An 18,034-nucleotide genomic window follows, 5' to 3' on the forward strand; every position below is an offset into this window, starting at 1 on the left:
AAATTCGCTTAACAATTCCGGAGGTTATGTTAACGACGATTGGCCTATACATACAACATACGTTTTGTTTAGTTTCTACGCGACGTTTCGGAACTATAATTTAAAGGATCTCCCTATCCTCCTCCTAACTACAACACACTTTCCGAGATGGAGGTGATTTTACATTAGGTTTTCTGACATTTATTATTATATTCGGAATAAATGATATATATATATATATAGTGGTCCCAGACGAGTTTCCGATTCGCTCAGATGGCGCGATATAACAACTGTTCGGTGAAATGATTTCGGAAGATATGATATTTATGAGGATTGCACTGATGGGTAAATAATATAATGTTATTTTGTTTTATAATAAGTAATAACTCGAAAGACTATATACATAAACAAGTAAAGCACGAGTCGGAACAATGTTAAGAAATAAATTACGTTACTGAAAACGAATACTTGGAAATTGTTTCCAATAATTGTTTTTGAAGTAAAGAAAAAATGTAAAAAATATTAAACTAGAATTATTTCCCAACACATGTTCAGATCAAACGAGAAATTCTGATAACATATTTCTCAAGAGGTATTAAATACCAGAGAAAAAAAAATGTCATATTCAGTAATAAATTTGAAATTTTTTTATTTACTACGCACATTCCTATATATTTGCCGTTTAAAAATGTTTCTTAATCGAAAATTTTTCACCGACGTGTTACTAAATAAAATAAAAATACAAATTGATAAAATTATATATTTTACTAAATATTTTATTAATATAAAAAACTAATTTTGTTTATGTTAAGTAAGACTATACTGGTTTGGAAAGTTCATTGAAATAATATTGTAACTTTGATAAATATTAATTAATTGAAGATAATCCGCCATAGTATGACTCCATACAAATAATAATGAACGAAGCAATTACTAATGAAAAAATAAAAATATAAAGCTCCAATCAGCAGTGGCATCGAGTATATAAAAATATACAAAACATAGTACTCAAAATATGAACGAATATGCAAAGCCCAAGAGAAATTAAAATAATGTATTATGAAACCGAATAGTAGATCGGAATGAATAACGATTTCATTTACACGATAAATAATTGTTTTCAGTATTAAATATGAATAATTAATTTATCGGAAGGAATCGATATTTTTAAATTCCGGTCTACTATATATAGTTAGTGAGAAAAAAAAATAAATATAAGAAGAAATAAACCATCATCGATAGGTTTTTACCTATTCTGAGCGATCCGCCTGAGTGTGTCCGGACACCTTATAAGTTTGTCGAGTGTCTTTACGATAGACAAAAACACCGGTCGGTGCGTCCTCTCTTTTTGCCAGCAATCCAACATTAACTGGTAAATGGTCTCTGGACAGTCCATGGGCGCCGGTAACCGGTAACCCTTTTCGATGGACTTGATCACGTCTTGGTTACTCCAATTCCAATATGGACGTTCACCGTACGACATCACTTCCCACACGACAATGCCGAACGACCATACGTCCGATGCGGAGGTAAACTTGCGGAATGCTATGGCTTCGGGTGCGGTCCACCGGACCGGTATTTTACCGCCCTGGAAATTTGAAAACTGTCAATAAACACACAACAACAATCCGGTTAGTCCGTCGTTTAATACAAAACTGATAATCATAATTGTAATTTTGGAAATATACGTTCTCCAAAGATTGACTTACCCTTGTTGTGTATGCTCCTTCAGTGGTGCTCTCGATCTCTCGGCTCAAACCGAAATCTGCTATTTTACACACCAGCTGAGCGTTGACTAGTACATTGCGTGCAGCTAAGTCACGGTGCACGTAATTCATTTCGCTGAGATACTGCATGCCGGACGCGATGCCTCGCAACATACCAACCAACTGTAAGACTTGAAACTTTCCGTCGTTGGCCTATATTAAGTTACATAAATACAGGTTATACACGTGAAACATTGATATTTTTCATTCTTATGATCGTGATAGAGTTATGATTAAAAACGCTAGAACTGCTTATATCATTACAGAATAGAGCTGTTCGTATCTCCCTAAATAAAACATTTCCAGTCGGTTCTACTAATGATAATTATAAAAAACTAGGTATACTTCCTCTAAATCTCTTATATAAAAAATATTTTATATTATTTACTTTAAAAAAATCATCCTAAATTCGATCCGTATATAAATAAATGTGAATCTTTAAAATACAATCTAAATGTCAGTTATTCAAAAAAAAGGTATTGGTCAGAAATTTGTAGACTATTCAGGATCAACTTATTTCAATTATCTAGAAAATAATGTTCAAAGGTATCTTAGATTAAATAATAATATTAATATAAATAAATATTTATCTAATGTTTTTTTTTGTATAACTAATTTTTAAATTTAATTACCTAGTTTATAACTTTTTCATTATTGTTTTGCTATTTTTGTCATAATTGTGAATTGTGAATTGTATATTATGCTATATTTTAATCTCTAAGAAAATAATTTCGTAATAACTTGCTACCTCCAACTCAAGCTATACTTAAAATAGGTAATTAAACAAAAATGTTTATTCAGTAAACTAATTGCACATGTATTTATATTATATTTAATAAATAGTTTAAAAGAAAAAAAAAATGATTTTAAATGTAAAATTAGTATGCACTTACTCTCAGGAACGTATCCAATGAACCGTTTTCCATGTATTCGGTGATAATCATCACCGGATTGGATCGGGTGACGACGCCTTGCAGGAATATCACGTTGGGGTGTTCAAATTGTCCCATTATTGAAGCTTCGGTCAAGAAATCGTTGCGAGCTTTGTCTGAACTACCAGGTTTTAGAGTTTTGATGGCTACATCGACTTCGACGGAAGGAGACCCGAGAACTTTTAATTTTCCCCGGCACACGTCGCCAAATTCTCCACCACCTATTGGGAAATCAACACTTATCGTTTACACGCACGTTCGATTGATTGCATAATATAATGGCAAATAATTAAGAAAGTATGTTGTAGTGGCGGCAAGCGCGAAAGTATTTATATATCGTCATTATTAAGAATTGAAAGTTTTACGCGTTTCGATACATTTTTTAGAGTTATTCGATGCTTGTTTCTTTACAAACGTTGTGTAAATAAGCAATACAACTTTATTCAATATTATTTTGAGAACTTAACAAAGTTTAATAACGTTATAGACAAATATAATGTTGAAATACTATTATAAGTTATTAGCTCGTATAAAAATCACATTGAGTAGTGCAACTTTAAAAATTACTAGTCCTTTTTAGTTTTTTATTATGATTAGTATCATTTACCTATTATAGCTTCAATAGTGATATATGAAGCGTCAATTTCTCTGGCGAACTCTTTAACTGCTTGATTTGGGTCTTCGTATGTATGCGGGTCAATGTACGATCTAGACGTGGTTGAGCCAACTTGAGTAAATAAAGGCGTGGTCACTGTAAAATTTATAAAAGATCAATAAAAATCTGATTGAATTCTTAAAAAACTGTTGTTAATGAAAAAAATATAAGGCGCAAAAGTGGAAAACTATTAGCCATGGACTTACTGCTGCTAGTGTGAGTGGCAACTATGGGAGGATTGTCCAAATTGCAATGCACTGGAAAACAAAAACAAAACACAAGTGTTCACACCAAAAGCACAAAGCAGAATGCAGGCAAACAAAAATAAACAAAAATGTTAGCTTCCGTCAATCAGCAGTTTGCGCCCGATGGTTATTAAGACAAAAAATAATATTATTATGTAAATTGGTATACTAAGAGCAACATACACGGATAGAGGGAGGTACAACAATTATAGGCATTATTCAACATATGAAAAAACAAAAAATAACAAACAAACTAACAAACTAACACATTACTACCACGTGGATCTAATTAACTTGGAGTATAATATATATATGTATATATTAGGTAAAAATGGAATAAAGAAAAATTTATAGTTGTTAAGGATATAAAACGTGTTCGAATGAAAAATTATCTATAAATTATCTATTAATTATCTAGGGAAAACTATGTAATACACTTACTGTAGGTAACAACAAGTCCTTTGGATGCATGTAAAACACACGAAAACATGAAAACTAGGTAGTGCATATTAATATATAGGGAAACAAAAGATAAGTCTGTGTGGAATTTTGCTCTGAACTAAAAGGAGCGAGGGTTATTAACGACGCAAGTTACCGTCACTGAATAGTTATTTATATTTTTTATTTGTAAAATTAACTAATGTAATGTGGATCCTAGATGTTTATTTATTTTTACTTTAAAATTAAATAAAATTAAATACACGGCATTTTTACCTTCTCCATTCCTGTATTCTAACGTGTCACAATCGCTTGGTTGTTTTTTGTTGCATTCGTCATTGCTCCGGCTGAAAACGAAAATGGAAAATATGTTAAGTCATGAATGAAATTACTTTGTTAAAAGGTTTAAATCAAGTAATGCAACAATAAGAATAAAAAAAACGCACCTCCTCAAGAACAATACCGTCATAATGATGACGACCACTAAGACGACCACTACCGCGACTGTGGCACCGGCGATTATCCGAACTTCCATGTTGTCTTCGTCACCAATATAAGCTAGAATGGACAAAAAAATAATCCGTTAGTAAACGATACACTTTCAATTCGAGCAGCCAGACGTAAAAAAGGGACGACGGACTCTCATTCTCAACAATCAATTTGTTTTACCCGTGTCATCTTTAATCCCGTTTTTTCTTTGGACTTGTTGTTGTGTGTTCTTACCGCTTCCGAGCAATTGCCCCGTCGTTTTGTAAATGGTCGGGCTGTACTCGCCCCAACCATGAGCGGTCTTCGCACGCACCTGGAATCCATAGTCCGTCTTCGGCCTAAGTGCCGTAAAAACCATGTGTCTGTCAGCGGTGAGTTTATTACTGACATTCGACTCGTCACCTCGGGGATAGAACTTAACCTGTGGGTGGAGGTAAAACAAAAATCACAACATTAGCAAACGTCCTCTTATCGAACATATGGTGTTTTCTATTTGAGAGTCGTCGCAATACTTACTTCGTACACTTCAACGGCAGCATCATCATCGCCAGGATCGAAGAAGCTGGCCATGGGCGGGTCCCAAGATAACGTGATCTCAGACGCCTTGACCAACATGACGCGGACATTGTTGACAGACGCGGACTTCACGGAAGCTTCCGTAGTGGTCACGGCTATGTCAACAAATTGTCGGTTCTCAGACGACGTGAGGTTACTGACACCGTTTTCAGCCCACACGTGAAATTTGTACGTGGTGACTGGGCTCAGACCACTTATCGTTATCTTGGTATCATTGAACACCTCCTGAAAAAACCACACGCAATCATATAATATTAAATATATATATATATAACTTACAACGAAGTATCTATAACAAGTATCTATAAGTTACTTGCATAGTGACAGACTCTGCACGATTAAATCATAGAAAGAAATAGAGATATAGAGAGAAAGAAGATTGAGATGAATGGACACATTATATTTTATCTACATAAAGTATATTGTGTGGGTATAATACTCACGTTGTTGGGCATGAACACAACGGACGGACCGCACATGTCGCACGTTACCCTGTACACGATATCAGTCCTACCACCGAGGAAGTTCGGCGGATTCCACGATAGGGTCACAGTCGACTGGTCTACAAAGTTGACTGTCAAGTTTTGCGGTGCTGAGGGCGGTTCTATATTAAATGAAGAACAAAAAAAATAAATAAATATATTTGTTTATATATATATTATTTTGTATAAACATATTTATTATAAATTGTTGTGCGCGCACGAGCATCGGTGTTGGATATAAATATATAATAATATTATTACTATTATTTACGACCGTAAGGTGAACAAGTAAATTCTAAATAAACCAAGCGCGATCTTTGGAAAGGTACGCGGTCTGGTATGAACACAAACGGAAGAGAGAGGAGTGATACAGAATAAGAAGTGGATAGATAGATGACTAAAAGCTCTTATAATAATAATACTAATAATATGAAATGCCTTCCAATGAGAATATAAATATAATAATATTACTAACTAGCTTTGAATATACGCAAGAGCAGTAAATAATATGAGCAGATCGACGTGGACATAATTATCCTTCGCGCATATGCACCTATATCCTTTTTACATAAACATATATATATATATATATATACGTCCAGATATTTATCATGTATATATGTATACAGAATAATACATGGTACGCTATAATAATAATTATAAACAAATACACACAACAGCTGTAGGGTATCCCGCACCGCTCCCGTATACACATGATCAAGTGTATCGTAAAATTTAGATTTCGTATTTATATATGTAATTACACATCATAAAGTTTTGATTTCGTTCCTTAGAAAAGGTCTAAATATGCCTCCGTGTATACTTGTGTGCATACACCGAATTCGTTGTTTGTTATAACGGGACAGACACATATATTATATAAGATGTTCATCAGAGTATCTGAAGACAAATAAAACAAGACGAGATGGGTATTAAGTTCAGGGTCATCATTTTCTCCTTTTGTCGAGGCCGACTTCACTGTGTAAACACGTCCTCTGTTTAAATATTCACCGATTCTCTCCCTCCGTGTGACTATGTATATATAATATTCACTCTTCGTTTTAGAGTTTCCGACTTAAAAAACTCACTTTTTCTTCCGTCCCTCACCAATATTAAAACCACCCGCTCACTTATAGAAACAATTATTATTTTTGTATTTCGCTACTATATTATAGGTATAACATAATATAATATAATATTAAGTTACCCCGTTATACAATAGATAGCTAAATGTCTACAAACGAAAACTTACTTTTATCGTAATGTTAGGTAATGCTTTTCTTTTAATCTCCGTAATTTGGTATACAATTAAAATAAAGACCATACATGTATATAGAAATTAACTATTTAAATTTAATGGCCACCATTGATAATAATATAATAGAAAAAATTTGTTTATTATTATTATTAGTGCGCATTATTGCGAAAGTCCACCGAATAAAGATACATTTCATTTATCCGATAAAAACCAAATAGTAATAAAAATAAAGAATATATCGTTATTCGTTTAAATGAAATTTTTTAATTGCAGTGCAAAAAGAAAAATGAAAACCGTAAAATTTAACGGGTATCATATCCACAGCAAACGCATGCAAAACGTCGGGAGCCTACTAGCCAAGTTGCTTATATTTTCATTAAAAAAATAAAATAATAACAGAAAACTCGTGAAAGAGCTATGGTGTTGGTGGTAAATGTGCTCGGTTGTAGTTTTAATTATTAAAAACCAAAAAGATTTTAATGAAAATAATTCTTTATAAACAACCGACTGTGACGGCGGCGGCGGCTACGTACTTTTTTGCTCCCTTTGCTGAGTGCGCAATTTCCGGACAATTTATTATGGCTTAACCTCTCGGGATAAAAAACGGGAAACGAAAGAATGAAAGAAATTTCGCTTAAAGTAATCTCGTGCGAAACTACTATGCTCCTCTGTCGACGACCGTTCCCAACCACCTGCACCAACAGCACCGCCGCCGTGGAAGCAGTCGCAGTCGCACGATCGTATGAAAAGCGATTGGGATTTATTCGTCAATTGAAATCGGATATAAATAATAATGCGACGACGGATAATAACTTTTACCGACTGTAATATATATAAAACCTATTACGAATGCAAAAAAAAACTATTATGGAAAAAGCCAAAAGAAATATATATCGCCGCCTTCGTCTCAGCCTTTGACAGATTTAAAAGGTTTTAGCTGCGCGGTTTCGACGCCGAAATGAATTCTGTAGATAGAGGTTTTCGAATTTAGATAAAAAAATATACATAAATACATGTATGTAAATATAGTAAACAGACAAACACACAACCTCACGTTTAATAATGTTTTGTGTCACGGGAGTTTTTTCTTTTTTATTGTTTAGTCCTTTCGTCGGCAGTCTAACTCAATCAAGCACTCGTCGCACGACGAAAAATGAATCAATACCCCCAAAGAAGAACGAAATTTTCAACCTCATACATCGTATTACGGTGAAATATTCTCGGATTATTGACAAAACATACTATACCAAGCGAATTGGTCTAATTATTATCAAGCTTACGATGATGAGTGAGGTAGGTGTTTTACGTGCCACGACGTTGTCGATGTTCGAGTGTTGAACACTTCACTGGGAATAATAATAATAATAATAAAAAAAAAAATACTTACTTTGTCGAACTCAAAACCCGAAAATAATTAGCCAGCAAATCATAATTTTTTAACAACTGAATTTTTTGCACAACCGTGACATACACACACATACACACACATATATGATGTGTGTGTGTATAATACATGAACACTATAATGTACAACAGTGCACGCGGTGTATGTATATGGAGTACCAACTTCCTTGTGCAGAGAAAAAACAGTTCTCTTCACCACACCAGACGTGCTCTCTACACGACAACGATATATTTTCACGTACGTCGCATACACATAATAATAATAAAAAGTAGTGTATACGAAAAGACAAAAAAAAAGAAAGAGAGGTTGGGTCGCTGCCGCCGCCGCTTTGTATACTGCGGCAACAGCATTTTTGAAGAGTTCGTCTGGGTAGGTCGTGCCGAGGCGACTTTTCTCATTATATTCTATATGAAACATAAAAGGATGTACATCCCTTTTTAGGTTTTTTAAGCTTTGTAAATTCAGTATATAATACATATGTATGTATATACGTATATATGTATGTATTTATGTATGTATATTTTATGTATATGAATAGCACTTATGTATACATGCAGATGTTGTAACATTCATGTTGTATATGTAATTATTATATATCTAAACATAACGAGTGATCTTACAAAAGTTACAAAATAAACATTAGGATATAAAATGCCGAATAGAACTAATAATGATTTTTACATTAACGTTGAATTTGTTTTGGACAATTCGATTTTTGATTAAATCAATTAAAAACTGCCCTAAAGAAAAATTTCACAACGCGCGTAGTTTTTGTGACCAAGAGAATCTTAGTGATGGATCCTATAAATCAAAATAATATTTATATACATATACATATTATCAGTAGAAATAAAAAAAAATAATGTCGGGTTAAACTAAGTGAGTTTTTCTTTTGGATTTATAATTTCTAAGGGTTTACAAAACGTAGGTACGAGTGAATACAAAAATATTTATAGGAAAAAAATACTCGTATCGATCATTGTGACTCTCTCTATATGTCCGTCGTCATCATCGACATTTCCCTGGTCTGACGCACACGCGAGTCCAGTTTTTTTCTTATTTCAATTCCAAACGAACGAACTGTTGTATGTACTATAACTATAACCCGCTGCCGGCACGATAAACATCTGCTGATAAGTTAAGTTTTCTACGTCAATCTGCGTAGGGCCTTGTTTACTGTCTTTAGAGATTTATCGTCGGCAGAGCATTACGGTTTCTTCTTACCTCCCTACCCACTGTGCACACCTCACACATCCTATCGGCTATCACTCGTATATAATATTCTCCGGCACTGTCGTCGTCATCAGTCGTTCTTCACTAAACGTCGTTCCCGGAGATGAGATAAATATCTCAAAAAGAAGTGTAACCCTGAGATTGAAGTATGGGGAAGGGGAGAAACGAACCGATAGAAATTCAGGAATTCGGAAATCTGGTACATACGTTTTTATTTTAACGGACCAGACTATATATATATTTTTTTTTGTCATTCTCATTCTTACCCCTCGGAGAAAAAGAATCCGTTATTATATTGTGCTATAACTACCGCCGCCGATGAACCTTTGGGTTTTGTCAGTAGATAAACATCGGTGGTCGGATGACATGTTTTTGTCCCAACGATACATAACAATAGGATTGGATTTCGCACCAAATTCTTTGACCGAAATTATGTTACGTTATATATGCGTGTTATTTACCTATAGGGTTTGCTCAGCCGGATTATTGGTGAATTTTCGGTGTGGTTGTTTGACGACAACAACAACAGCGTTAGATCCCTATTCCCTCGGTTGTATGTGGACAGTCTCACCTAAATAACTCTACACGAATTGATTTCATGTTTGTATAAAAAAATATGTTTATATATATATATATTATATATATAAAACCTCTTAACGGGAGTTGCAATTGTGCTTACAATCTGATAAGATCATAACATGATTTATAAAAAGATAGAAAATTTCTGTAGTAATATTTTTTTTAACTGTCGGTTATATGAAACTCACATACCGGAATAAAAAAGATATCATTTAACTGTGTACTTCGAAATAAATGCATAAAAATAAAATATAAAATATATAGGAACTGCAAAATTAATTTTTAACTTATTAGTAGAAACCATATTTGGAGATTGTAAATAAAATAACCAAAAATATAAATTTCATAGGCAATGTTTTTTTGTTTTTTTTTTTTAAAAAATATTTTTGTGTATGAAATACATAATTAAATAAATTTATAGTTCTTTTAAAAATAAAAAGATTCAAATCAAAATAAATATTGATGTATACGTGTGTAAATCGAATTAAGATAAGTTGGGTTTATATAAATTTCAATTTTAAAATAGAGTCGATTAAATAAATTGTAATAAATTGTCTTATTATTTCTTACTAAACGATACAAAGCAATGCGTTTGAAATTTAAAACGTATAAAATACAAATATTGACATGGCTTGAAACTAGATTTTTTCATACACATTTAAATATCTTTATCGTAATAATGATCGCGGATAACGATTTAGCAATTTTTTCGTTTAGTGTACCTTTGTACTCACAAAATATTCAGTCAATACAAATTGTGTTTTTAAGTTATTATAATATAATATATGAATGAACTAATTTTCTATTTTTTCAGTTAAATACAATTATTTATAGGTTTCCAAGCAATAGCTTTAGCGATGACATCAAAATTAAAATAATGATAAAAAAAACAAATACAATTCTCTGATTATAACAGAAGTACAGAAAATGCTGGGTAAAATCTAATCTGTTTAAAATATAAATGAAAATATTTATGTATACATCCATATATTATATTATTATGTTGTATGCATATATATAGAAAAATCCCTATGGGACAAATGCAAATATTATAAAGTTTCGGACGGCAAGTCGTTTACTTTGATGCGGTTCTACGGGTTTATATATATATTATTGCCTGCAGGGGTGGGGTGTGATTGAGAGAGGCTTGGCGTAAGACGGAGGAAGAGAAGTCACGATGGCAAATGGTTATTATTAATATTGCCGAGTTTCTAAATGGCGGAGATTTAACGGAATTCGCCGGGCTTTTGATAACTACCGAAATAATAACTGCTGGTGCTGTGACCGCGAGAGATCTTTCGCAACCGCGACTTCAAAGTCGTTTAGAACCCTCACGCGGTTTAATGGAACGTCCTTTTTTCAATTCCAACCGAGAACAAATGACTGAACAAATTTAATTACACATTAAGCTGTACATACTTAAGCTATACATTAAGCTGTACATCACTCGCTAACCACTATCCGCGCCCGTAATTACCAGACGAAAAAACGAGCCGTCGCGCGTCGTAAGAGATTGTCTTCAAAGACAACGCATGTTATACAATTTACATACAAATATAGTAATATCGGAACCTCGAGGTCTCTCGCCGGAGATATACGATGACTTTAATCATAATCTCACAATAACAAATTGCAACGTACAAAAGCACGATGTCGTTTGTGCAATGCACGCCCGTACAATACATACAAATATCGTTATTAAATTAAAATGTAATACTTACGCGTGCACGGTACCGATTTCGGATCCTTGGGCGACCTGTAGTATCCGGTGTTGCACCTGCACTCGGACATTCCCTGGTCGGGCGCTTTGCTGTGTGCCGGACACGGTTGACACTTATCATCCCCGACGCCGTATTTGTATTTACCCGGAGGACAGACTGAAAAAAAGAAAAAAAACCACATTAAGAAAACTGAGCCGCTTATATCGTTATCAAAATCGGTTTCGTCGTATAAATTAGTACACATAAAAACAGTATACAAAATAATAATATTAATATAAACGCGCGTTCGTCCTGCCTGCCACGCCTGCGGTTCATTAAACTCCTGTGCGCGCGTGTTAATTGCTCACTACACACATACATACACACACCATGCATATACGTTTAAGCCCCTATAGTTGTAGTGGTGGTAATAGCTGCCCCGAGGGGAGAGACGGCGAGCGATCTGGAGTGTGTATATATATATATATATATATATATATACTAGTATATTATAGAAGAATGATAGATGGAGTACACCGTTGGCGTGTATTGGTATTATATTAATAGAGACAAATTGTTTGTGGATGCGTTATACACATATACGCGTATAACCCGCCGTCCCCTTTTCGATTAAGATTGATACCCCCGAGGATCACCGCCACGACACACACACACATATATATATATTCACGCGTGCTCCCGAGATCGGTGTATGATATAGACTACTTCTGTGCTATAATATATATATATATATACAAAAATAGCGGCGCAGTAGCGAACATTTATCACCCTGTATATTATAATAGCACACGTAGACAACCAGCTCGTGTACAGCGTATACATATCCGGCTCGCAGGCCATCGCGTGGTTCGAAATATTAAAGTGCGACCACTATATATACTGATATACGTCATATATTATTATTTATTAGGTATGTAGCTACCACGTACTACCGGTCACCGCGTGTTGATTTTTAGGAGTTAAGGGTTTTGATTCAAAATATTGAGTATTATCGTAGTCGACGATACAATATTACGAAGTAATAAGTAGGGCCCGGATTTATATGCCTTTGTATGTTTTTTTCAAACAATCCAAAAAGTAGCTAGATAAGCTACAAGTTCGAATTATAGTCAATAGATTTGAAATACAAAGTTTTATCTTGCATATTTTTACATATTTTGCCATTTATCGACACGTATAGCATATTTCTGTATTTTAGGATACAGAGAGATTTTATTTTGCATATATATGGTTGGTAAATGCATAATATGTAATATTTTGATTATATTAATTAAATAACGTATTTATAGTTATTACAGTCTATACAATTTGCTTTAGATATGTATTTATTTTAATTAAGTCATATAGGTACCGAATTTATAAAAAAATAAATATTTTCGTTATTGCTTTTTCAGATTAAAATTATAACATTCGACATCACTATTGAAAATGTATCATAATATAAAATAATTGTATGTAAAGTTATTAAAAATAATTAAATTAAAGATTTTTTTTAGCATATTTTTTAAGGTTTTTTAGCTTATAAATCCAGGCCCTAGTAATAAGTATGTAATTATTCAAAATCCTGGGGAATAGTGACTTTTATTTTTTTAGAACTTGAATACATTTTTTATCAATTCAAATGTCTACAAAAACTTTTAAAAGTTTATTTAAGTAAATTTTCCTATTTTTATTATAAAGTATATTTGAAGAAAAAGTAAACTTATAATATGATTTGTACACATGCAGTCATTTAAATACATAACATGCATCGGTTTGAAAGTGATGACATGAGACGACAAACTAACACTGTAGTATATAATTTGCTAGTTGCTAACAACAGGCGACAACTTATTTTTTAATTAACTACATCGATACATTCCGGCGGACGTATTCGATGACCAAAGTTGTGCACATTGCAGAAGTATATATAGTTTTATTTTACACTCAACCGTAGGAACTTAAGTGTGTTTTATTTTTTGGCAAAACTTATCGCAGTGGGGTTTAGAGCGATTTCGGTACTTTACTTTATATTAACATCACGACTTTAATTAATTGAATTCTAAAGCTTTGGAAACCAAAAATTGTATAACTGGTTAAATTTTACATTGATATTTACTTGTAACTAAGCAGCGAAAAAAACGATAAAAAAAAAAATGTTCTATGTAACGCGTTGCAGATTATATTTATTTTAAGTGAATATAGAGGATGCCTTACCCAGTATTATCTATAATATAATTTTAATATAATCGTAATTTTCGACAAAGTTTGTCTTAAAAGATTAGACAATGTATCGTTAATGATAGAAATAATACAATTAAGATAAAACTTGCAACGATGGCACATTTTAAAGTCTTCTGTTGGAACGTAGAAAATATTGAAGAGAAACAAAAACAAAACACTATTCTTCAACAATTGAAACCGCTGCCAACCGAATCTTTCTTCACACTGTGAATACTTTAGCATATAATACAATCGTTCTTCAAATAGGATTATGCCGTTAATAATTATAGGCGTCTTTTATATTGATCTACCTGAGCAACTAATATAACTATTATTTACTTTACTATATAATAATAATTTATCTACGAGCAGCATGCATAGACCAGTTTCCTACAACGCGGTGCAAAAATATTTCGATAAGTAGCATTACACGTGTTCTTGCAGGGGAGAGGGATACAATATATGGTACGTCTTTAAATGAGTTTAATAATAATTTGAGTTCGACATTAAATACGACGTTGACGGTAGGTATTGTATATGATTTTATGTGTTACATTTTTAATGTATGATTATATTTTTTTTCTCTACCTTTATTCAATTCGCATTTTATAGAGGTGGTTTCCGGATTTATATCGCACACAAAAAATAATAATGTTAATGTAGGTCTTGTTTTAAGCTCACACGTATTCGAAGTCTTTCCATAGTTTGAAGTTTTTAGTTCACGTTATGATAGTATTGTATCTATTTACTTGATAAGGTATGAACGCATATACCATATGTCTTATTTTTTAATCTATTGCGTCTCTTAGACTTTTTACATATATAATATTAATACTTTCTAGTGTACCTGTTATCCTATGCGTGCGTACATTGTACAATATAAGTTCCGTCTACCTACACAAAAACGATACACTGTTCGAGATTGACGCACAATGCTGAAGCGATTTTGTTGGAATCTCTGGAAAAGACGAATCGCGCAGGGCCCACGCTAGCGCACGACAGCGGTTCGAAATTAATAATAATAACGACAGCTCGTAGAACAACTCAACAGGGCAATTATAAAACGCGTTATTATATATTGAAATAATAATAGTAATATATTATGCGCATTGTATTCTATAATAATATTCCGACATTATATATATATTTATATACAATATACTTGAGCATATAAATCGCTTATTAAACAAACACCGACGGCGGCGAACACACTGCGCAAGCACGCCGTCCAGCTCGTTCACCGAATCTGCATAAAACGCGAATAACGTCGATGAGAGTAATATAAATAAACGAGTTAATGGACTTTTTGGCGTATTGTCGGGCGAAGAGTGTACGCCACCATACACACACACACATGTATTGCCGGGTATACTAATTAACGTTACCATTTTTTATATTTATTTTTTTTTTACTTTAGTCGAACCGGATTCTTTTTTCCTGTATATAAATATATAAGCATGTATACAAGCGGAGTCCATCGTCGATAATATGATATTTGTACGAGAGAAAATACATAACCACTGTATATGCATGTACATAAAGACGATTTCGTATATATGTATAATAAATAATAACGCTAATAAAAATGCAGTAAACGTTCGGTAGATACTTATGTAGGTAAATACATCATATTATTATTTTAAAACTGTATTCGTATATACGTGTATTTTTTTTCGAAACGATAACCAAAGAAAAAAGTTTAACGCACGAACTGTCGTAAATCCCTATAGGGTATATATTATAATATTAATACACGGAAATAACCATTTACTATACTCGTGCACGGTCGAAGGACGATTATTAAAAGTTGGCCAAAGAGGTTTATGAAAAGAAATTCTTTTGAAATAATTATCAGATGGAGAATTTGCGATTACACCTTTGGCGAACGAGACCAAAAATCGGTTTGTTCAGGTATATATATATATAAATATTATAGTGGACGCGCTGCATCCTACCCTGCCACTTCGCTTTAACGGGTAACATGAGATAACATAGTTTCCCCTTATCTCGGCTAATTATCTCAGACTCAGTCTCGCGCGAAAACTTTGCCGGGTTCAAACTACTACACTGCTTTCAGACCCCTCCTCTAAACCATCCTGGGACTTGCGACTGCTTGTGTAAATATAGTGCGACAAACGACCTTTGATATAATTTATAATCGCGCCAAACTGAATCCAGCGCTTATTATTATTATTATTATTATTGTTAAAGTAAGGCGAAGGAACTCGTCGTTGTCGTTGTTGTTATCGCTATTGCTGTAGTCTGTATAATGTCTGAGAAAAGGATCATTTTAATTGGATTTCCGGTCGGCTTTTATACGAGATAACACGTGTACATTGTCTGCTTGAGCGATGAATGATGATACTTTAAAGAGGTTCAATAGACTTTTTAATTAAAAACCATAATTTCTCGGATGAGACAATATCCGTATTTATACAAAATAATTGTATGCTATACACTCTTATAAAATACATAACAGGCAATATATCACTTAGTTTTTATTTTCATAGTATTTGAAAATTTTACGAGATAGTTTTTGTTATTTTCAATGTAATAATATGAATTAAATATGGATTTTAAAATTATTGACAATATGAAAATAAGATGAGTATTATCAGAGAAGATAAATCCATTAGACATTACAAATATTAAGGTAAATGGATTAATACAAAAACGATGGATAAGAATGATAAGATAGATAGCGTATTTAAATTATAAATTATACTATCTGTATGAAATACTACTAATACGGCAGGATGAATAAGATTAACTTAATAGCAATGTACTTATTAAAAGACTATAAATAATTATGATTTGTTGATGACGTGCATAAAATATTCTCCAAGATTAGTTAAAAAAAATCAAATTTAATCACTTGTGTCATGAAAAATATTGTCAATGAATACTTTTTATTTAGATTAAATTGTTGTATAATACTCACTTATACAAGTTTGTGCTTCTATGTCTGCCTCAAAACCAGCTTTGCATTTGCATCCACCTGACGGTAGATACCACTTTCCGTCTCCTTTGCACAGGTAAGTTGGAGGACCACCTCCTACCACTTCAGCATTATCTACACATTTGCCTGTGGCATGTTCGATTTGGGTAAGTTCTCTAGCAGTTGGAGTAGCAGAGAAATTTGCAAAGTTTATCACAATTTCTGGGCACACGATGTAATATACCTGCAGATAAAGTCCAAATGTTAATTTCTAAGTAAAAATGTATAAATTTAATATTATACTACTTATTTTATACGATATATATATATATCTTATTATTATATTAATTATTAAAAGTTAATAATATATTAATATCTAAACAGCGGAAATTTTATGCATAAAATTAGAATAAATCGTTTTGATTTTTATTATCAACTAAAAATATATTATATACTTAAGCTGAGTTTGCAGTTAAAATCTACTGCAGTAAGAAAAAAAATAAAAACGAGTTAAAAACATTCATAGTATTATTTTTAAGATTTTTTATTATTCCGTCGATCAGCATGGGGTTTTGTATACACGATAAATATATATATTCTATATGAATAAGAAAAAACCATGTCTTCGATGGACCGCGGCTTTAACCCACCCTAAAACGTGCATTCATGGACCTAATATTATTATATCATATTATACCCATTAAACATACACATACTACCCATATATTTGTTAATTTTATACGATTAGGTGGTATGCTGTTACATAAAGAGCTATTTTTGTTAGATTACATTACAACTGTATCTTACGCTCTGCTTTTTTGTTTTATTTGTTTCATATTAGTATAGAATCTTTAGTTCTTACTATACAGGAGATGACGGAAATATCATCTCTGGAAAAAAGACAATTTAGGAACGTAATTTAAACTAAATATAACCCGTAATAAGACAAGTTTAGACAAAATAAAAACCGAAATAAAATGTTTTTTTACTCATAAAATAAAAAAATAGAAATGTACACTTAAATAGTTTTATATATTATTTCATAAAGTACAAAATAATTTTGTTAAAATAAAATGATACACGAAGGGGTATATACAATTATTAAGAATTAGCGAGTCGGTTAATAAATAATAGTT

General features: G+C 32.6%; 1 protein-coding gene across 8 annotated transcripts in view; it reads right to left on the reverse strand.

Moving 5' to 3' along the window:
- LOC113551192 (ephrin type-B receptor 1-B) overlaps positions 1-18,034 on the reverse strand; it is a 121,385-nt gene that overhangs the window by 4,022 nt on the left and 99,329 nt on the right. For 2 of the 8 annotated variants that reach the window (XM_026953285.1, XM_026953292.1), the window contains exons 6-17: positions 16,902-17,142; positions 11,759-11,914; positions 5,524-5,684; positions 5,021-5,305; positions 4,685-4,925; positions 4,462-4,573; positions 4,292-4,362; positions 3,539-3,589; positions 3,285-3,428; positions 2,639-2,898; positions 1,689-1,898; positions 1,230-1,582 (exon numbers count right to left, since the gene is read on the reverse strand). In XM_026953285.1, coding sequence (XP_026809086.1) covers positions 1,230-1,582; positions 1,689-1,898; positions 2,639-2,898; positions 3,285-3,428; positions 3,539-3,589; positions 4,292-4,362; positions 4,462-4,573; positions 4,685-4,925; positions 5,021-5,305; positions 5,524-5,684; positions 11,759-11,914; positions 16,902-17,142 — 2,285 coding nt within the window. Of the gene's footprint in view, positions 1-1,229; positions 1,583-1,688; positions 1,899-2,638; positions 2,899-3,284; positions 3,429-3,538; positions 3,590-4,018; positions 4,037-4,291; positions 4,363-4,461; positions 4,574-4,684; positions 4,926-5,020; positions 5,306-5,523; positions 5,685-11,758; positions 11,915-16,901; positions 17,143-18,034 lie in introns of all 8 variants that reach the window. The other 6 variants (XM_026953290.1, XM_026953289.1, XM_026953286.1 and 3 more) reach the window with 6 other exon arrangements.

This window comes from Rhopalosiphum maidis, chromosome 2 (assembly GCF_003676215.2).
Source record: "Rhopalosiphum maidis isolate BTI-1 chromosome 2, ASM367621v3, whole genome shotgun sequence".
Taxonomy (NCBI): domain Eukaryota; kingdom Metazoa; phylum Arthropoda; class Insecta; order Hemiptera; family Aphididae; genus Rhopalosiphum; species Rhopalosiphum maidis.